This window comes from Diplodia corticola, assembly GCF_001883845.1.
Source record: "Diplodia corticola strain CBS 112549 chromosome Unknown scaffold3, whole genome shotgun sequence".
NCBI classification, from domain to species: domain Eukaryota; kingdom Fungi; phylum Ascomycota; class Dothideomycetes; order Botryosphaeriales; family Botryosphaeriaceae; genus Diplodia; species Diplodia corticola.
Window position 1 is genome coordinate 193664 of NW_017971482.1, and position 20579 is coordinate 214242.

Consider the following 20579-nt stretch of genomic DNA (forward strand, 5'->3'; position numbering starts at 1 on the left):
GCTGGTGTGAGTTGAGCCATGCTAACCCGCTTCAGTGCCGGTACTACGCTCTGACAACGCAACACACATGATGTAGACATGAGCTAGGAAGACTTGTGCCTTATGTATCGAGCGAAATGCATGGGAACGGAGTGATGGCTGGTTGGTCAATGTCTACATAATGTACAGTATCTCCTTCGCAGTTCATTTACCTTTGGCACGCACGCCCACCGACCTCATACGGTCCTCTGTGTCAGCGACGTTGCAGATCTCTACTGTTGCTTCACGCCTGCACCATGCAAAATCTCGTGCCACTTGCGAGATCGGTATATCTTTTCCTACCTGCTGTAGCCACTGATGCGCCTACCTGTCTATCACCTTCTGCCAGCGACAACGCAACCGCTATCTCGAGTAGGACGAGCCATCTCCCATCAAGACACCTATCGCTTCTCCGCGTTGCAAGACAAGGAGGGATGGAATAAGAAACACGAAAGCTAAACGCCGCCCATTGCATATTTTCCCTCGCGCTGCTCAGGGGCGGAGAAAAGCCCATGGCTGTAAATGAATAAACGAAGAACAAAAAACACAAAAACACACCAACTTACTCAATGCGACGCACCACCTTGCCCACCGCTATGCCGACTTCCCGACCCCGGATCAAGCAGCAGATGCGGCTTGATGAAGCCTTCGTCGATCTGCCGGAAGGCGCTCGCCGGATCTTCACTCAAGCCCGTCAGCAACTGCCTCGCTGCGGCCGTGGCGCCCGTCATTCTCTGCAACCTTCCCATCGGCTCCACTGCCACAGTCGTATCCGCCGTGTATGGCGACGATGACGCGGCAGGGCCGGCAGCGTTCGGTGATGCGCGACGAGCGGGCGAGCGGCGGGCTGAAGGCGGTAAATCGAGTTCGTTTTCGACGTCCGAGTTCGAGCCCGAGTCCTCGTCCCGGAGCAGGCCTTGTTCAGCGTAGTCTTGAGCACGGAGGTTTTGCGCCCGGCTGGAGCTGCGGCGCGATGGCATGCCGCCGTTGGGTCGAGCGTTGGGCGAAGAGCTGCCGTTGATGGTGCTGCTGCTGAAACCCTTGCCACGGCCGGAATCGTCCACGCCCACTGGAGTGAGAACGAAGCCGTTCGAGCTGGGCTTGGGGGTATGGCCGATACCGCGGCCTTGCTTGGCTGCAAAAGTGACGCCACTTGCACCACTCCCACCACCTGGTACGATCTCGATGTCGAACTCATCATCTGAGTCAATTTCTTCAACCACCCCCGTCCGAATTTGCAGAATCTCAAGCATGCGTGCCGTTGTGCCTCCAAAAATAATGACAGTAAGGACGACAACAACCAGAACCGTGGCGCGGAGCGTGTAACCGTTGGTACCACTAAGACCTGCTGCAAGTGCGACTCCAACAGCTCCTCGAAGCCCAGCCCAGAACAACATGGCTTGGTGGGACCATGGTAATTCTTCGGCCATTTCGCGACCGCGCCTGCGGGCCTTGTAACGAAGAACCCAGTTGACCAATCTCGAGAGAGGGAAGACGGCGCAGTAGCGGGCAATACAGATGCCGATGACGGTGACGAGGATAAAAAGCGGTTTGTAGTCGAGCTCGGTTTCGGTGAAGAGGGAAAGACCTAAGTAGATGAAGATGAAGTTTTCTGAAAGCTGGGCCATGACCTGGAAGACGAATTTGGACGTAAGCTGTGTGCGTCTGGACATGTTGTGGTAGGCATAGTGCTTCAAGCAGATGCCGCAAAACAGGAGGGAGACGATGCCTACATCACACGTTAGCTGAAGCTGTAGCGCATTGGAGCCTCTGCATCCTTACCGGACATGTGAATGGCATTGGAGAAGAAGTAGCTGAGATATGCGATCAAAATGACCAGACAGCTCTCGATTTTGGGGAAACGGCGCACATAGGTAAACTTCAGAAGTAGCGAAGTCATGACGCCAATGATGAGGCCGATGACCAGACTACCAAAGAAAACCAGTAAGAAGATTCCAATTGACTCAAAGAGAGTGATGATTGTCAAGCTCTCCCCGTCGGCATCCTTGTATCTCTGGGCAGTCTCGAAAAGGACGATAGCAATAGCATCGTTCAGAATCGATTCGCCGAAGATGACGGTGTACAGCTTAGGATCGACCTTGTATGTGTTGAAAATGGCAAGAATCGTAACCGGATCCGTGGCTGAAAGTGTGGCGCCGACGGAAATGGCTTCGACAAAGGACAAAGAAACGCCGTCCAGGTTCAGCCGGGTCCAGAGCCACAGGAAGATGCCGAGGACCAGGGCAGAGATGAATGTACCGGCAAAGGCGAAGGTGAGAATAGTGCCGATCTGGCGGAAGAAGTTCGCCTGGTGTAGCTCGTAGCCGGAGGCGAGGATGATGGGCGGCAGGAGGAGATTGAAGAAGAATTGGTAGTTGAAGCTGACAACGCCCAGGACAGCCTCGTTCGCCGTCAGTCGTAATACCAGACCAACGACCATACCTGTCTGCAGGTAAGCGGGGGACAAGTTGACAGGCGCGCGTCGAGCATACCGGCAAAAATAGAGACAACCGTCTCGTGCACGGCCTGGATCTTCCTCGTCTGTAGCATGTAGCTCGTGAAGAGAGCTATTATGAGCAGCGAGATAAGGATGAAGAGCGACCATGATGCGTAGATCTCCTGCTGGCCAGCCTCGGGCTCTGTGCAGTTGTGTCAGGGATCGGCTCTCGAGGGGAGGGGTCGGCTGTGGGACTAACCCTCAGTATCGGCATCTTTGGTCTCGCGCTCTACATGGCAGCAGTGTCAGCAGCAGTCTCTCGATGCGCTCGTCAGCGGGCGCAGTGGCGGAGGGGTGTGGGCGACATACTGACGAGCTCGGTCACAGCCCAACCGACAAAGGAGGCCATGGTGGAGCAAGTGGGCTAGATGAGCATCTGCTTCGCGGCGCAGAGATAGCGCGCGGCAGGCGGGCGCGACGCCGACAGCGGTGGGGGGCACCGGCTGGGCGAAGGGGCGCAGGCGGTGACTGAGCTGGGAGCAGCTGCAGCGGGAGGTGCGTGGTAGGAATAGCTGCGCGGGCGTTGGGCAAGGCGACAGGGAGAGTTGTTGGCGATGGATGAGACGCAGCGCTTCGCCGTCGCAAGGGTCGGCCGGCCTGAGGAAAGCTGTGGCCACATTACGTTGGGCGCACGGGCCAGCCACACGCGTTCCTAGGTAGCCACGCGGTCCCTTCGACCTTCTCGCCGCTGGCAACGGCGAGGTGCGCTCCGAAGGGGCGCGTTGTCACGGGCATTACCTTCGTCTGGCTGCCAGGCGCTGCGGCCAACGTCTTGGCCGGCTTGCGTGCAGAGCACTACCACAACAATAATACCTGCTGAACTTCCCCACGCTGGAGCCGCGGCAGAGCGAGGGCTAGCTCCCTGGCCCGCCGCTGCCCGCCGGCGGCCGCTAGCCTGCTGCCGTAGGGCTGCACGGCGGGCACGGCGGGCGCATGCTGACGGCTGCTCGTTGGAGGCGCGACGGGTGCAGAGGGAGAGCTGATTCGCGCGGCCCCCGGGCTCCAGGCACGGCAAGCCGCGGCCACGGTACACGGGCTCTTCCCCACGCCCGGCCTGCGTGACGCACGCCTGCCTCAGTGTCGATCAGGCACGGCGAATGAAATGTTGCCAGCGCTGACCTCGCCCGCCATCAGTGTGACGAAACCACCTGACTTAGCATTGCTCGAATTGCGGCTGAGGCCCGCCCAGTCCCGACGCGTGCCGGCGTCGGGTGACGTCGATTGTCGAACATTCCGGCTTCCATCGTGACCCAAGCTATGGCGCCTTCCGCCCGGGCTTCTCCTGGCGTCCAAGCCCACCGTCCGGCCCTCATCCACTCCTAGCCCATTCTTTCAGCCCTTCGCCCCTCCGCGGCTCCACTTCCCCCAGATTCCTTTCCGATTCTGGCTACTGACCACCTCCTGCTGCCACGCGCTACCCTGCCGAACACACGGCGCCTCCACCGGTCAACCATCGCCCGCCATGGGAGGTGCTCGATCCCCGCCATCGCCAGGCTCTCCTCCCCCTATGCACTCCTCTGGCAGCCCGATAAATCACGACGCCGCCACGCCGCTGCCGAAGATCGTCTCTTTCGGCCGCTCTTCGATCAACAGCCCGAGAGCAAGCCAGTCCCGCGACCAGATGAACGAGACCTCGCCGCTCCTGTCTGCCCGGACCTCGGATGATGAGGGCAGCCGTTTGAAACCCGTTGCCTCGCCGTTCAGCGACGATGGCTGGGACGCTGAGCCTGGGGAGGAGACAAAGAGCACTTGGTACCTGCTGCTACTGACTCTGGGCTCCGGAGGGTAAGCCGTCATTTTCGGCGAAGCATCCGCTCAAGTGGCGACGTGTCAAACACTGATCCGGCTTACAGACTGCAAATAGCATGGTCCGTTGAGTTGTCATATGGATCTGTAAGTGCCACATTGAGTCTGGCAGCTGAGCGCCATCCTAACCGCCTTTCCATAGCCGTACCTATTATCTCTCGGCCTGAGCAAGTCTCTGCTTGCTCTCGTATGGATCGCCGGCCCGCTTTCGGGGACGCTGGTGCAGCCGTACGTCGGTCTCAAGAGCGACAACTGCAGGTTGAAATATGGGAAAAGACGGCCGTTTGTAATCGGCGGCGCCATCTCGACCATCATATCGTTGTTCTTTTTAGCGTGGGCCAAAGAAATAGTGGCCGGCTTCTTGTCCATTTTCGGCGTACCCTGGGATTCGCCTGCGACGAGCACCACCACGATCCTCTTTGCTGTTCTGATGGTATACGTCCTCGACTTCGCCATCAACGTCCGTAAGTGGCGACCTGCCTGACCTGATCAAGTGCGCTTCTAACTTTGCACAGTGCAGGCCGCTCTCCGGGCTTTCGCAGTAGACTGTGCGCCGACGCATCAGCAAGAATCAGCTAATGCATGGTTCATACGATGTTCTGGAATAGGCAATATTCTCGGCTACCTCTCCGGATACGTCGATCTCCCGACGCTGTTCCCTTTCTTCGGGAACACGCAGATGAAAGTCCTTTGCGCAATCGCCTGCATCGCGCTAGCCGCTACCGTGACAACAACCTGCGCCACCATCTCGGAGCGTGACCCGCGAAGTGAAGGTCCACCTGCCGCTTCGGGTGGTCTAACAAGCTTCTTTAAGAACCTCTTTTGGTCTGTGCGTCAGCTACCGCCTCAGGTGTCTCGAGTTTGCCAGGTTCAGCTCGCGGCATGGATTGGATGGTTCCCTTTCCTGTTCTACACTACAACATACGTCGGGGAAATCTACGCTGATTCGTTCTTTCGGGAAAATCCTCACATGTCCGAGGACGAAATCAACAAAGTGTGGGACAGAGGAACTCGTATGGGAACCCTTGCGCTTCTCATATTCGCCATTACCACCTTCATTGCTAGCGTTTTCCTCCCCCTGATTGTAGCGCCAACCTTTAAGGCACCGGTTCCCGAACCCACCACTCCTCTCACGCCGACCAGTTCCCACGCCAGCGGTGGCTACTTCGGCCTGAAAAAGAATAAAGGGAGCAAGTCGTCTTTCGCACAACATTTCAGCGTACTCGACCACCTGCAAATCAAGTCGCTAACCCTCCGCCGCACCTGGCTCCTCTCACATTTCATGTTCGCCGCGCTCGTCTGGAGCACCATCTTCGTTCACTCCACCGTCGGCGCCACCATCATCGTCGCCCTCATCGGCATCCCCTGGGCCGTCACTAATTGGGCCCCCTTCGCCCTCATCTCGCAAGAAATATCCAAGCGCGACGCCATCCGCCGCGGCATGCTGCGTGCCCCCGCCAACGACCGCGACGCCGCCCTGCTTGCCGCCGGCGAAGATGACGCCACCGCCGACCAGGCCGGAGTCGTTCTTGGCATCCACAACGTCGCCATCGCCGCACCTCAGGTCATCGCCACCCTCTTCAGCTCTATCCTTTTCAAAGCCCTGCAGAAGCCGAGGGGAACCCCTGGCGATGATAGCGTCGGGTGGGTGCTACGCTTTGGAGGGTGTTGCGCCATCGTTGCTGGGTTCTTGACGAAAAGAGTCTTCGAAGAGAACCAGGCCGTCCTAGAAGCGGCGGGGGCGCTGCAGCAGAGCTTTCCAGAGGACAGGGACGAAAGATGAAATCTGTGAATTTGAGGAGCATGGGTAGGTCATCTGGAATTTGGTTGGTGGCGAACGCAGGGTAGCATGGATATGGCATGGCGTTATATACAAATTGGTTTTCGAACATAGCGTGGGTAGGCGGGCGCTCCTTTGGCTGGCTTGATACACTTAGAGCTCGCGCTCAGCTTCGAAATCTGGTAGAAAGGCAAGTTGCGTACTAGGCTGGGAGGAATTCTGTGTTGAAGAATGTTCGTCTCGGAATTGAATCATAGCGAACGAATTTCATATTAGCCTGTAGGCCATTTGTATGGAAATGTGACGGATGACATGACTGATAGCTAAAGTGCAAGGGCGGGAAGATCTCTTGTGGGTCTCTCCGAAGTCTTTGGCTCCATACCAGATTGCAAAAGGACTGTCCCACCCAAGCCTGGCGTACAAAGATGTTGTATCATACTTATGCGGGTAATGGAATCCTATGTCTGGATTGAGATTGGTCTGTAATTCTCAAGACTCGCATCCATGTCCAGATAATTACTTCAACTGCCCACAGCATTAAATGTAATCCTCCCACCACCACCTCTTTTGTTCTTCAGCGACACATTATGATATCACTACACTTACACGATATTGAAACCTGACAAAGGTTTGCTCACGCTCACACATCACCCCTCGTTCGCTAGCAAAGTACCAAAGTAAATACAACAAAAATCTCTGTCTCGGTTCTATAAAGTCAAATGAGAGACCCAGACTCGGCTTTATCATACCAGCTAAAGAAAACAAAAGAAAACCCTGGAAACTTTTCCCCCCATAGTCCTTAGCCATTGACCCCCCTTGGTGCGCGCGCGCGAGCGTCCACCATCTCTATCTCACCACACAACCGGTTGACCAAGCGAATTCAAGACCAACCACTCCCTCCTCCTCTCACTCTCCATTCACGAACAGCCGACTAGACACCGAAAGCCCATACAAAACACGTTTGGATAGACTGTTCAAGCACGCGCACACAGACACATACATCGTTCTCTCTCTCTACCACACACACACACACACACACACACACACACGCGCGCGCGTGTTGTTGCAATCACCATCCACCCATCCCCTTACAACGCCATCCCCTCAGCAATAATCTTATACTCCTTCCTCTTCTTCCGCTTGCCAGGCTGCAGCCTCTCCCTCGCGCGGCCAATCGCCCGCGCCAAGCCCAGAAACACGTACTTCTCGCAGACCCACGCGACGGCGAAGCCGCCGACGCCGAGGGTGAGCAAAAAGGCCTTGAAGCCCCAGCCCAGCGGCGTCAGCTCCATGAGGTCGTACAGCCACCTGGCCTGGCCGTCGAACGAAGAAGACCCGGCTTTCGCCTCCGCCTCCGCCTCCGCCTCGTCCATGGCGGGGTCGGGCGCGACGAACAGCAGCATGTACGAGGAGACGACGAGGGCGAAGGCGAGGGCGAAGACGAAGGGGGCGTTGGACAGCATGGGGCGGCGGAAGGGCTTGCCGATGCTGAGCACGATGGCCGAGAGGATGTACTGGTAGCAGCTGAGCAGGAAGAGGGCCGTGTTCTCGCTGTTCCTGCTGTTGCTGTGCTCGCGGTCGAGCACCGGCGGCCGGAACCACGGCTGCTGCCGCACCGCCTGGAACGCCACCGCCTGGAACAGCACGCACAGCGCGATCTGGCCCAGCAGCGGCGTCAGCACTTTCCGCGACACGAGCGACGCCGTCGGCCGCTTGCGCGCGAGCACCGGGTAGGCCTCGGTCCAGCCCATGAAGATGGCGATGGGCAGGATGAGCAGCAGGTCGATGTAGAGGAACTGGAAGTCGCCCAGGTTCGACGCCGACGCGTACAGGAAGGAGACGGACGTGAACTGGATCGCGCTGTACAGCGACATGTACTTGAAGCAGCTGAAGCTGGTGACGAGCGCCGCCCGGCCCTCGCGGATGACCTCGGGCACGCACGAGATGTCGAAGACACGGCTGGTGAAGGGCGCCGCGACCGACGCCTCGGCCTCCGAGAGCGAGATGCCCACGTCGGCCGCCTTGAGCGCTCCGCAGTCGTTGGCGCCGTCGCCGCAGAAGCCGCAGCAGTAGTCGATGCTCTGGAGCTTCTCCACCAGCTCGTGCTTCTCGTCCGGCGACATGCGGGCGAACACTTGCCCGCAGACGAGCATCTCCCGGAGCACCTTTTCGGAGGCGTAGTCGATGATCCAGCGGAAGACGTCACCGCTGATGGCGACAGAATAGTTGCGTAGGTTGGAAATATCGTAAGGAAGGGAAGCGTCTTCTTCAGGAGGAGGTGGGAGCGGCTTGAGCGTGTTTTCGTCCAGTTTGAATGCTGGGTTGTCAATGCTCTCCCAAGATAGGCGAGCAAGAGGTGTGCGAGCATCACCCTCGACAAAGTGCGGGACAAAGCAATGGGCGCTTTTGTCGATGAGGTGGCACTCCCTAGCGACACTGATGGCAGTGAGGATGTTGTCACCGGTGCACATGACTTTGCGGATGCCGGCTTGGGCCAGCTCGTCGATGATGCCGGTCGTCGTAGGCTTGAGCTTATTCTCGAAGATGATGAACCCGACGAAGCTGAGGTCAGACTCGGCTTCCTCACGCTTCATCTTCTGGACCTTGACCCAGTTGAGTTTTGGGATCGTCTTCGCGGCGCACGCAATGACACGGAATCCTCTGTGGGTGTAGTGGCTCAGAAGCTCCTCATAGTCCGGCGGAAAGCTCTCGGGGCGGCAGATGTCCTTCATGCACTCGGGTGCGCCTTTGACGTATATGTAACCTTCGCGCGCGCCAAATTGCCGAACTACTACGCTGGCTCTACGCAGTTGGGAAACGAACTCGTACGCTTTTATGATGCCAAGCTCGATCGGTTTGCGGTTAGGGTCATTGGGGTTGTCGAGGTTGTATTCTTGACCAGGAGGAGGCCGGGCCACTGAAGGAGAGATGCTTAGGCTTTCCTCTTCGTTGTCACCACCGCCTCCGCTTTGCTCTCCTTCTTCATATTTCCAGCTGGTGAAGTCGAACATCTTGACGTCAAGTGGGTCTCCAACAAGCTCTCCATCCACGCTGCGAAGAGAGTGGCAAGTGGCCATGGTGTACAAAAGTGACCGGTGATTCTTGTAGTCCACGTCGGGAAACCTATCCTCGGCATGGGGCAGGACCGTTCCGCAATCGGTGAGTATATCACTGAAGTTATTAGCTGGCTGCTGGACCACCCTAAGCCCTAATACGTCAAGGCCCTCTTCAGTCAGGGTACCGGTTTTGTCGAAACAGACCACGTCGAGCTTGCCGCCTACGTTGACTCTTTGCGGGCTGATGCAATAAATTTGCTTCTTTTTGAGTCTGCTCAAAGCAAAGTTGGTCCCAATGGTCAACGTAGCCGGTAGCGCTGGAGGAACCACAATGGTGATCAGATCCAGCGCTCGGACGACGATGAGATGCCAGGCAAGCCCTAGGCGCATGAAGTTGACGAATGACACGATGAAGCCAACCCCAGCAATCATGGCCATGACCGAAATGTACCTGAAGGAATCCCGGTAGAACTTGAATCCGGACGGTTTGGGGAACAACATAGACCGGACAAGCGCTCCCTTGGTCGTATTAAACCCAGTCCTAACAACCAAGGCTAGAGCCGCAGCCTCATCGTCTTTATCTTCTTGCGGCCTCCGTGCCCTGATGATCTTGGTGCCTGAGAAAAGGAAGTGTCTCGCGACCTCCGGATGGACCGATGCAGTACTAAGGCTCAAAAAATCCAGAGCCTCGTTGGTGGTGGGTACCTTGGAAACGGGAACAGATTCTCCTGTAAGCATGCTCTCGTTCAGAATGCAGTCGCCAGAGAGAAGCAAGCTGTCGCATGGGACCTGCGCGAGACTTGGGTCGGTAATTTCATAAATATCTCCCGGGACGAGTTCGCTGGACTCGACATAGCGCCAGAAGCCATTGCGGAGAACTCGTACGTCGCATTCGAACCTCGAGACTTCCCGGAGCCGACGCATGGTCGCCTTCGTCTCAATCAACGTCGTCGTGATACTGACAACCGAGATGACGAAAATACAGGCAGCGTAGTAATAATACTGGTCGAGGGACCAGAGAATCAGACTGGCGATCTGAAAGACGTAGAAAGGATGAAATGCTTCGTCAACCAAAAGTTGAGACGTCGACTTTTCCTCAATATCAATCAGGTTCTTTCCGAAAACTTGCTCCCGATGGGCTTTATCCTCGTTGTCAAGCCCGTCGCGCATCGTCCTTACGTCGGTCCAGGCAGGGTCCTTCCAAGTGTTGCCTAGGATGAACTTGTCCTTGACAGGGTGGTAACAGAATCGAATATACCGGTAGTCCAGGGTGCGCAACTCCTTCAGTACTGGATCGTCATCCTCGTCGTACTCGCGGTGTCCGGCTTTTTCCACGATTCCGAATACCGAGGACAACGACTGGCCATATGCTTGTTTCCCGATTTTTTGCACAGCCATCTCTCCCCACTGGTTCTCGATGACCATCCAGTCACACTCATGCAACGGCGCGGCCTTTCCCACAATCTTGATCCGCCAGCCAGGCAGCCACCGAAAGATGAGGTATCCAAGTCCCGCCGTTAGCATACAGAGTAGGAGATACAAGGCATATCCAGGAATAGAAGTGCAGAATCCAGCAACCACAATGGTCAAGTCTTCGGTAGCGATGTAAATCTTCTGTGTGGATCTACCACCTCGCCAGTGTCCGGAAGCCATGGTGCTGGAACTCGAGCCGCGGCGCAGCAGTGGCGCGCTATCCGACTGCCTCGACCGCGTGGAGCGCGCCGAATATGTCGACGATTTTCGGCGACCAGTCGAGCGGCGGCGGTGGTGGTGGCCATTTTCCAGGTCATCATCTTCATCCGCGTACCCGTTGACGTCGTCCAGCAGATCCGCCTCTTCCTCCGCAATAGCCTCCTCCTCGAGCGTATCGATCGACTCCCTCTCCTCGTCGTAGAACGTGAAGCTCGTGACGCTTGCGGTCGAGTCGGCGCGAGAGCGCTGGCGATGGGCGAATCCAGTAACGCTCGTGGGCACGCTCTCGGACATGGGCCCGGAGAAGATCTACTCGCAAGTCAGCCAGCTGCGTTGGGAAGCACCCAACACCACCGCAGGATGGAAAAAAGGTCCCCATAGCGGTTTGCACCTCGAACGCCCGCCAACCGCTACCGACCTCCCACTCCCGACGGCAAACGCCAGCTTCGGCATCGTAGATTTACCTCGTCTTGCGCCATCTGGACGTCGGTCAGGAGACTGACGCTGTGGTGCGTCTCAGCAATTTTCTTCCTATTTTTTATTCTCTCGCGCGCATAGCGGATCCTACTCACTCGCTCATGTTGGAGCTCTGGCGATACAGCGGCATGCCGTTGCTGCGGCGCGCGGGGGCCGCATAGCTGCTGCGGCGGCTGTCGCCAACCTCGTCGTCGGAATCCACCATGTCGCAGGCCTCTTTCTCGATCGTGCTCTCGTCAACGCATGTCGCGGTGCAGGTATGGTCGGCGTGCAAGGGGTCGGGGCGCAGGAGTTGGGGTTTCGTTGGAGATGGCGTGTGTGGCGCGCGCGTGGAAAGGGACTACTGAGCCACGGGCAAGGCATTGAGAGATTGGTACCGCTCGATGCCTTATCGCGTGGGCTGCCGATAAAAAAAACGGGGTGCTATGAGGTCATCCGTACAGCACCATCACGGCTGGAAAACCGCAGTTTGCTGAAGCGGAACAATTTTCTGGATCCGGGATGCAGTCGGTTTGGAGTATGGCCCGGTAGGCAGACGCTTCGATGCCGTCGGCATTGCTGTGCGGAGCCGTCTGCCACGGCTGTGCCTGTCCCGTCCTCGTGCATCATCACGAGGGAAAATCAGGTCCCATTCCCCACGCACCGCGCCGCGCACTGGCACCGCCAGAACTTGAGTCAACCTCCGTTCATCGTTGGGCATTAATGTGGTATATCACCACCCGACAACCGTGGTCGTGTGAATGAAAGAGTCATGTGGTCTATGGAAGCCCACGCTACGAATCAGGCCCGAGACCATCTCTCATCCAGTAGAAGCCCTGCGTGACCGCGATATTTCATCTTCGGGGCACGCCTGGACGCCCAACTTCCAATAGTCGACTGCCTGACCCCGAGCGGTATTTTGTTGAAGAGCTCGAATAATTCCAGACCGCTATATTCATCTCTCATCTGGTCGAAGTTGGGCTCAAGAACAACGCACGGTGACCGGATGCATATTTGCACAAAGTTATGAATGTGTTACGAACGCACACATTATGCATTCTACCAACAGCTGCTGCTTGCAGATGACTGTCGAACCCGATACTCAAGACGATCCACCAGCTGAGCATGTCAGCAGTAAGGTAAGAAGTTACCCATCCAACAAAGCTATGTGCGGACGCAATGGCTCCCCAGATCGGAAATCAACCTAAGTCCACTCGATTACCTCATGACCTTTGCCATGTCGAGCTCGGCAGTAAATATGACTTCTCACATCACATGGCTGGTAGGGAATACTGGTGAGACAAATCAATCTCACCCTTTGTAGCGACACAATCGCACATGGCAGTGAAGATTGAAAAAAAAAAGTATCGGATTCCATTACCTATCCCGCGTGTCGATGGGGGGCGCCGGTTACTGCTGACAACAATGCTATTCCGATGAAGTGCTTTCGAATCCAGCTGGGCATCTTCCCTTCCCATGTACGCCTCGATGCCGCCCGTGGACCGTTCACTGAAGCACTAGAAAAGCTGGTAATTGGAAATCGGGTTTTTGGCTCTGATTTTTCGATTCAAACGATAACACCTTTTTGATGCCTTTAATAAAGAGCAAAACCCGACCGTCGTGACAACCCGTCCATCCCAAAACCGTTTAGACGGTCTCCAGAACCGTCTCCTTGAACTCACGCTCAACCTATGCAGTCTGTTAGTAAGACGGATTTTTTGTAAGTAAGTTTGTAATGCGTACCTTCTGGCCCGACTCGTCGTGGGACGACTCGCCGTGAAGGGTAAGGAGGGCACCGAGGTCGAACTTGGGCGCCTTGAGCAGCTTGACCTTCCGGACGTGGACCTGTTCTGGGTGTTAACTTTCGCGGCAATCTTTGTGTCCAATGCAGCCCAAAGACGTACGTTCTGGAGGGGGTAGATGCCCTGGGCGGCCTTCTCGATTTCACGGCCAATGACCTCGGGGATCAGCTTGGTGGTGAGCTGGGAGAGAGTGCAGCTTTGGGCCTCGCGCGACATGATCTCGGTCATCTTCTTGCGGATGGCGCGAATCTGGGAGGAGGCGGCGTAGGTGGTCTTGCGGATCTGGTTGGGGCGGCGCTTGGTGAAGGCAATGCAGAAGAGGCGGATGAGGTAGTCGTCAGTGGTCTTGACGACGACATTGGCCTCAATCAGCGACTGCCATTTCCGGACGAGCGAACGGAGCTTGTCGGAGGTGAAGTCGAGACCGTGGAAGTTGGTCAGGCAGTTCTTGCCCTGGACCTCGTCGACGCGGAGCTTGACCTTGCGGAAAGCGTGGTCCTCGTCCTTCTGGAGATCGGCCAGGGAAACCTCGAAGATGCGGCCCTTGAGCGCGTCGTTCGCGTTCTTCAGACCGGTCGTGCGGTTGACGAGGGTCTTGCCAACACTGCGAATGCGTAAGCGTTTGCGATGCGGAGGCTTTAGCTGTTTGCGCCGTACTCTCTGATGGCAAAGGTCGAGGGCGCCTTGACGGAGTACCAATCCTTCTTGGCGAAGGCATCGGTCCTCTTCTTGATGCCCTTCTTGCCCTTGGACAAACGCTTGTTCTTTCCGACAGCCATGGTTGTAACCGGTGTGTGGTGTCGGGCGGGATTGTCGTGGTCGTCGTCGCTGATTTCGGGCGTCTGCAACTGGCAAGAAGGAAAATCGCCAAAGTGCGTCTCGGCAAGCCGGCGAAACCGTTGACCCGCCATTTGTGCCGTCCCACACTGACACACGCGCCGAGGATGCGCCGCGCCTCACGTGCGCCTTTGCATCCCCTGCAAACATCCACTCCAGCCCCAGCACTGGCAAAAGAGTGGAGTGGCGCCAACTGCGCCTCAGTGACATAGTTAGCAGCGGGTTCCCTGGCGCTCTTTCACCGGGTCCTGACCGGTCGGCGATCTTCAGGTACTTCCCGCGTCAACTGCTGCGCCATATGCAGCTGGCACCTTCGAGCGACTTCAAGCCTCTTCAGCCGGCGGGTGTCACCGGTCGGCGGGCTCGCCGTGTTTCGCTGCCGAGCCGCCCATCGGGACAGTCAAACTCTGCGCATGAAAATTTGGGAGCGGGGCAGTCGACGCTGACCAAAAGTAACCCCGCCAACCACCCGTCGCCCATTTGACGACGTCACAATTCGCAAAGCAATAGATCGGCATGCGCAAAAGTTTGGTTCAAAAATGCGACGGGCGTGAGTAGCCCGTAGTTTATTAAAAATCCTATGCGGATGCTGGCCCAGTGCGCTCGCAGGCAACATCGTGGGTGACTGCGTCGCAGCCCTGTTTGCTGCCCCCACCACAGATGATACCCTACCCCTCCAAGTGCTACAGCCTAGCGCTGGCTTGAATTATGCACACTGCTTGCACAGTCCGTCCAAAAACTCCCAAACGCCGCCTCGGAGATCGCCTGTCAACCGGAAATGGCCGCTTAGACACGCGGCCGTCCCGGGAAAGTCCCAATATTGGGACATGCCTGGATTCCGGGTCAAGGATGACGAGTGAATAGTCGCGTTTCGCAGATCCATTCCGCGATGCGTCGAAGGAAGGTCGTCTTGTGGGTGACAAGAAGAATGATGTGATGAAGTGGAGATGCGTTGCCTCTATGGGCATGAAGACGCCGGCTCATGTCCGCTCGTCCTGGTAGCCGTCTTGGTTCGGCGAGCAGTACTTCTCGAAGTCGGGAAAGCTGATGTATCCTCCGCCTGCACCCGAGTTAGCATGGCCGTTTGCGAAGAAGTGCGATGGGATGGGCATTGTGGACTGACCTTCTTTTCTGCCGTGGTACCAGTAGTCTGACGAGTCTGACATGATACTTGATCTCTCCTCTGCAGTAAATGTCAGAACACGTGCGGGCATGCGGTGCGCAGGAATCACGTACCAGGAGACTGGGGCGGGCTGGAGGGGTCTGACGATCTCCGCGAGCTGCTCGAGGCCATTCTGGTGAGGATGGCAGTTGCCTTGGCCGGGTGGACACCAGCATCGTGCTTCGAGGCGCAAGAGGTGTGCGTCGTCAGCGAAGGTGGCGACACGCCAGGACTCGATGGCGTGAGTGGTGAGCGGCGCGACGGCTGCTTCGGCGTCTGAGTCGGAGGCATCTGGATGTAGAATCTGCTTGCCATGGTGATGGTGGGCGACGGGGCGCGGGAGGTTGGTATATGAACAGGAAGAAGATGTTTGCGTAATGCGGAGCGACGAGAGCAGCAAGTGTCCGGCACTATTACTGGTAGCGTGGAGGCTTGAGAGGATCTGATAGAACGGCGGACGGCAGATGCGCGCTGGGGATGCAGCCTTGATATGCGGGCACCCGGGACTGCACGCGTTGGATAACCGGTTGTGGCTAGGACCAATGGGCGGAATGCACTTGTGCTGGTGAAGACGTGGACTTGGTCTGCGGAGGGAGCTCGGTGCGCTGTCAAGCGTTTATACGTGGGCAGTCAGCGACTGCATAAGCTTGTGCTGGCGTGGAATTGCCGTCGATACGGGCGGGCCTGCCCCGATGATGGCCGGGCAGCCCACATTAGGGGTTCTGGAACGGCGCTGATCCAGAGGGGCGCCATCCGCCAGAGCAGGGCCTTCCCCACCCTCGGCCAGGCCTCTCGTCACCACTCACCGCACAGCCGGCTGCGTTGCATTCGGCGGATTGGTCCCGCCCGCGCGGCGTGTCAGGCTGGCCGGGATGGTCAGCCCATAGCCGGCGCCCGCCAGCGTCGCCGTGGGAGCGCGCCAGATCCACTAGCCCGCATTGCGTTGGCGCCGCGGCTTCGAGCCGACCGGCCGCCCGCCGCCCAGCATGTGTGCGTGCCGGGGTCGAGTCGCCAGGTAGCGGCGGCCACGTAAAGGAATGGCTCACCTCCAACGGGCGCGGCACCGAGGCCTCAGCAGCGCTGGCCCGCCTGACTCGCCGGCCACGCGCGTACGGTGGCCGTTGCGCGGGCAGCATGCGCGCGCTTCCGAGGCCTCGACGGGCGACGCACGTCGTCTGACCGGCGGCGCTGCCCAGCGCTCCTCACCGGCTTTTGATCGCGCAGCATCGACGCCGTCTCTTCGGGCCGGGCCACCACTGGGTTTAAGGTACACGCATCCGCCCATGCCGACAGGCTGCAGCGGCCTTGGAAACTCCGGATTGGATCGGCGGATGCTTTTATCTAGTCTCCGCGCCGCGCTCCAACTATATCTATGCCCGCCAAAGCGGCAGCCGCCCCGAGATAGCAGTATCAAACATCCCACCCACCAGACCCGCCAGGACAATCCATGTGTCTCGCCCTTGCCCGTCCCGTGTGCTCCCCCGCAAAGAGCAGCCGCGCCTGCTCCTGCCCCGGCAGCCCAGCGGCCCAGCGGCCCAGCGCCCACCGCGGCCCCAGCGTCCTGCGGCGCGCGGTTAATGCTGTGGTTTGTGTGTCAGCGGCGTCGCGCGTCCTGGGAGTTGCCTTGTTTTCACAACTTACATCAACGTCATCCCATGCACGGCCTTGCACGCTGGCCAGCTCGTCCAGGCTGAGCACCTTTCCTGTCGTGACTGGGGGCTGTCAGCCGTTGCACCGCACCACGTGGAACGCGAGTCAAGCAATGGTAGATGGGATCCCCTACAGTAGCCCGCGTGGATCTTCGCGTCAATCTCCACCCGGCTGTCCTCCGGAATCATCTCGTCGGGGATCGGGACCCGTTCGTGAATCGGGATCCCCTGCTCCACGATAGCGTCATGCTTCATGCTGTCCCAGCCGTCAGTACACAGAGGCGGTGCGGGCGCCGGGCTGCTTACTTGGACATGCTGAGCATCCTGTCAATTTTGGTGATACCGAGCCAGTGCAGAATCTGTGCTCCGGAGAGTGCGGTCAGTCATCACAAGACAGCGCAGCGGAGCGGGGGCGTGGTGCTCACGTCTGGCATCAGCGCCTGAAAACGCATGTCCTGCGGTGAGAGCGCAATCAGCTAGGGATCTGCCGACTAATGGTGTTGCAGACACAAACCTTCACGCCGGCAATGTTCTCCGTCCGCTGGAAGTACTCGCTCGCGCCTATCGCCGATTAGCTCGTTGTACACCATCACCGCCGTCCCCGCAGGAACACCTACGATCGGTGCCACGTTTGCCTGCCGCCCGCAAATTAGCCTTGGGTCTACTACCAGCTGTTTCATCTAAGGGCGGGAACTTACGTGCGTTGTAAACAAGGTACTTTGTGACCTCCCCCAGCGCACGGCCTTCCTTGCGGAAGTAAATGACAACTCCGCTACCGCCCTTCTGCGCTTCTTTCACGGCCTCCTCGATGCCGAAGATCAAGTAGGGCCGACACGTGCAGATGTCGGAGCCAAACACGTCGCTGCCGTTGCATTCGTCATGTACACGCAGGGCGAGACGCACATTCGGGTCCGACATCTTGGCGGGATCACCGAAACAGTAGACGGTCAAGCCGCCAATCGGAGGCATAAACAGCTTGATGTCGCCTCTGGTGATGAGCTCCGGGTACGAGCCGCCCGTCTCCTCGAACAACGTCCTGCGCAGAGTGCCCTCGTCTAAACCATGCAGTCAGTCGACATGTACGGATCCTGCGCGCACCAGGTCGTGCAACGCTTACCGATTCCAAATCGCTCGGCTACGCCGGGCAGGTACCAGACAGGCTCGACGGCAAATTTGGTGACAGCCAATTCTCCGTGCTCGTTCAGGCAAATCTTGCCGTCCGGCACGAGACGGCCCTTCTTGACGCTCTCCTCGAGCTCCGGCAGCTTCATGTGCGCCTTTGTCACCGCGATCGTGGGCCTGATCTCGACGCCATCCTTGTCAATGTGTTCCTTGTAAAGCCACGGCGCCAGATGCCCGAGCGGGTCCATGGACACAATCTTCTTCGGGTCGCTCCATTGCGGGAACGGCCCAATGTCCGCTGCGGGCTCGGTGTTGGTGAAATCGGGCTTGTGGTTGATGTCGAGGTTCTTGCTGGCGACAGCCAGCGCATGATAGATCGAGTACGAGCCACCGTGGGCACCGAGTGCTGCGACAAATCATTAGCTCCGACGCTGCGTGTAATTGACGGCGGAACATACCGTTTCTTCTTCTTATGGTGTTGGAATGGCGAGAAACAACGACCGGTCCGCGGACTGCCGGGTCGACGTGACCCCATTGCATGGGGATGGGATCGACGCCAGCCTGGCCGGGATAGGAGGTCAAGATGATCTTGTTGAGGGAGGTGCTTGACCGGCGCGGGGCGGCTTCGGCGGCCGCGGTCTCATACTGATCACTGACGGCCTTCGCGCTCTCGGACGGCTTGGTGTCGTCTTTCTGCGCGGCAGCTGCGGCCTGGCCGTGCGCCGCGGTGTCCTGGACCTGCTTGATTCCCGCGAGCATATTGACACGGCCGTTGATGGCGTCCACCTGGGACGACAGCTGGGCATTGTCCTGCTGCAGCGTCTTCAAGCCGGACAGGATCTCGCCCAGCAGGGCAGAGACATCTGGATTCGAGGACATGGTTGGAAATACGGGGGAGGGAAGAAGAGCTCAGGGAAAGCTGCGGGAGCGGGTGAGACAAACAACCAGGAGCTTCGATTGCCCTACTCCTCGAAATACGGCAATGTATCTAACGCTGGCGGGAAGACAAACGCTGCGCCTATCTGCGGGGAAAGCGGGAGCGCGAGAGCACGCCGGCGGGAGATGCGAGAGTTGAGAGACGGGACGCTGGCTATCTGCGGCTCGAGCTGCAAGGGGGCTTTTGTAACCGCAAGCCCGCGCGCGAAGCTACCTATCTGGTCACATGGTGGACGCGCCGGCGGCCAAAGGGCGGGACTGAAGGCGGGCGGAGGGCGGGCGTCGGCGCGGACCCCTGTCGCGATAATGGAGCTAAGAATGACAGGCTACGGCTGACGTACTGTCGCGCGAAAGCCCTTTGACACGCCAGAACTCCAACATCGCCCTATCGACAACCACCACACCCACCCTGCAGATATGGTATGATAAGGCCCGCGCTCCCCCGTCGCGTCCGCTGCTCACCGAAACCTCAGGGCAAGCGCAAGAAGGCGGCCAAGAAGCCCTCCCAGCCGAAGAAGGTAAACGCAGCCTGCCGCCCGCGCTGCAGCGCCGCACCGCATGCGCCGCGCCGCCATGCACCACCACCAGCAACGCTAACGCGCCGTGCGTTCGCAGAAAGAGTCGTTGGCGACCACGTTCCAGTGCCTCTTCTGCAACCATGAGAACTCCGTCCTCGTGAAGCTCGACAAGAAGGCCGCCATCGGCCACCTTTCGTGCAAGGTGTGCGGCGTGTCGTTCCAGTGCAATATCAACGGTAGGCCGTGCGCACCATGAGTATTGTTTGACCATCGCTCTGACGGTGATGATTTTTCCTTTCGCAGCCTTGTCCGCCGCCGTCGACGTGTATTACGACTGGGTTGACGCCTGCGACGCCGTCGCCGATGGCGAAGCCAACGCCGCCAGTAGCAAACCCTTCCGCGAACCCGGATCGCTGCAACGAGGACAATCTGGCGGCGCTCGCCGTGAAAGAGACGACTTCATCGACGATGATGACGCCGATGCAGAGGGCGACTTCGCCGACGATGATTGAGCATGGTTGGGCGATGGAGTGGTTTCTTTCGAAAGAGTGGCGCGGTAACAACGGTTGCGGGGCGCATGCATCCCCTGAGGGGAAAGCTCGATATATGCACGGAGCAGGCTTTAAAAGGACGGTCTGGCTGGCAAAGACGGAGTTCAGGCGTCTGGTGACCCAGGAGGAACTTGAGCGTAGCCTCACTGGCGCTATTTGATCAATCTCGGCACATGGAGCCATCACTGATATGCGCCCAAGAGGCGTCCAGCAGATTCCGCATTGAAAAGCCGAGTTTGGCAAGAGAATCTGCGAATTTCTGAAACGAGCAAAAAAAATAATGTCTCGAGCTCAAAGTTCCATTTGCGTTGCCCGGTGATCAGACAGCACAAAGTCCTACACAATCCAAAGTCCTGTTGAAGATACATCTCAGGTTCTGTTTATGTAATGAGCCACAGACCGAGGTCAAAATTTTGCACAGTCAAGATGTGTTTGTACGCCATAATCGCCCCTTTCCCGAAATCTCATACTCCGTCTCACAATTCGGATCATTCCATGGTCACGCTGATGTTGGCGTATGCGTTGCTCCAGCGTACCGTCTAGGCTTCTAGGCTCCAAATCCATGCAACCAGCTGATTGCATTCCATTGCACGTTTTTTCTTCATTCCGCGTTGCACTATATTCTTAGATCGTGCTTATCGTGCAGATGCGACCGGATCCGTCCTGAGATTATATCTTCAAGTGAAGTCGGTCCGTC

At 57.9% G+C, this 20579-nt stretch overlaps 7 protein-coding genes across 7 annotated transcripts; 2 read left to right on the forward strand and 5 right to left on the reverse strand.

Moving 5' to 3' along the window:
• Positions 1–584: 584 nt before the first annotated feature.
• Positions 585–2864, reverse strand: BKCO1_300068 (sodium hydrogen exchanger; the record flags this gene model as incomplete). Its single annotated transcript, XM_020274230.1, has 5 exons — positions 585–1747; positions 1801–2460; positions 2511–2657; positions 2715–2744; positions 2825–2864. The coding sequence occupies 5 exons, from the start codon at positions 2862–2864 to the stop codon at positions 585–587; spliced, it is 2040 nt and encodes a 679-aa protein (XP_020134620.1).
• Positions 2865–3977: 1113 nt separating this feature from the next.
• Positions 3978–6104, forward strand: BKCO1_300069 (sucrose transporter; the record flags this gene model as incomplete). Its single annotated transcript, XM_020274231.1, has 4 exons — positions 3978–4300; positions 4369–4408; positions 4464–4785; positions 4837–6104. 4 exons carry the CDS (start codon positions 3978–3980, stop codon positions 6102–6104), a joined length of 1953 nt encoding a protein of 650 aa, XP_020134619.1.
• A 1085-nt stretch (positions 6105–7189) lies between these two features.
• On the reverse strand, positions 7190–11531 carry BKCO1_300070 (p-type atpase; the record flags this gene model as incomplete). Its single annotated transcript, XM_020274233.1, has 3 exons — positions 7190–11158; positions 11314–11353; positions 11422–11531. The coding sequence occupies 3 exons, from the start codon at positions 11529–11531 to the stop codon at positions 7190–7192; spliced, it is 4119 nt and encodes a 1372-aa protein (XP_020134489.1).
• Positions 11532–12952: 1421 nt separating this feature from the next.
• Positions 12953–13886, reverse strand: BKCO1_300071 (40s ribosomal protein s1; the record flags this gene model as incomplete). Its single annotated transcript, XM_020274234.1, has 4 exons — positions 12953–12994; positions 13049–13150; positions 13210–13711; positions 13765–13886. 4 exons carry the CDS (start codon positions 13884–13886, stop codon positions 12953–12955), a joined length of 768 nt encoding a protein of 255 aa, XP_020134490.1.
• A 1038-nt stretch (positions 13887–14924) lies between these two features.
• BKCO1_300072 (uncharacterized protein) lies at positions 14925–15421 on the reverse strand (the record flags this gene model as incomplete). The annotated part of the gene is made up of 3 exons (XM_020274235.1): positions 14925–15004; positions 15068–15127; positions 15181–15421. The coding sequence occupies 3 exons, from the start codon at positions 15419–15421 to the stop codon at positions 14925–14927; spliced, it is 381 nt and encodes a 126-aa protein (XP_020134487.1).
• A 1259-nt stretch (positions 15422–16680) lies between these two features.
• BKCO1_300073 (gtp cyclohydrolase ii) lies at positions 16681–18756 on the reverse strand (the record flags this gene model as incomplete). Its single annotated transcript, XM_020274236.1, has 10 exons — positions 16681–16686; positions 16748–16818; positions 16890–17011; positions 17062–17114; positions 17181–17210; positions 17270–17316; positions 17373–17390; positions 17454–17810; positions 17873–18283; positions 18336–18756. 10 exons carry the CDS (start codon positions 18754–18756, stop codon positions 16681–16683), a joined length of 1536 nt encoding a protein of 511 aa, XP_020134488.1.
• A 474-nt stretch (positions 18757–19230) lies between these two features.
• On the forward strand, positions 19231–19843 carry BKCO1_300074 (transcription elongation factor; the record flags this gene model as incomplete). The annotated part of the gene is made up of 4 exons (XM_020274237.1): positions 19231–19233; positions 19287–19331; positions 19429–19567; positions 19635–19843. The coding sequence occupies 4 exons, from the start codon at positions 19231–19233 to the stop codon at positions 19841–19843; spliced, it is 396 nt and encodes a 131-aa protein (XP_020134485.1).
• Between the last annotated feature and the right edge of the window lie 736 nt (positions 19844–20579).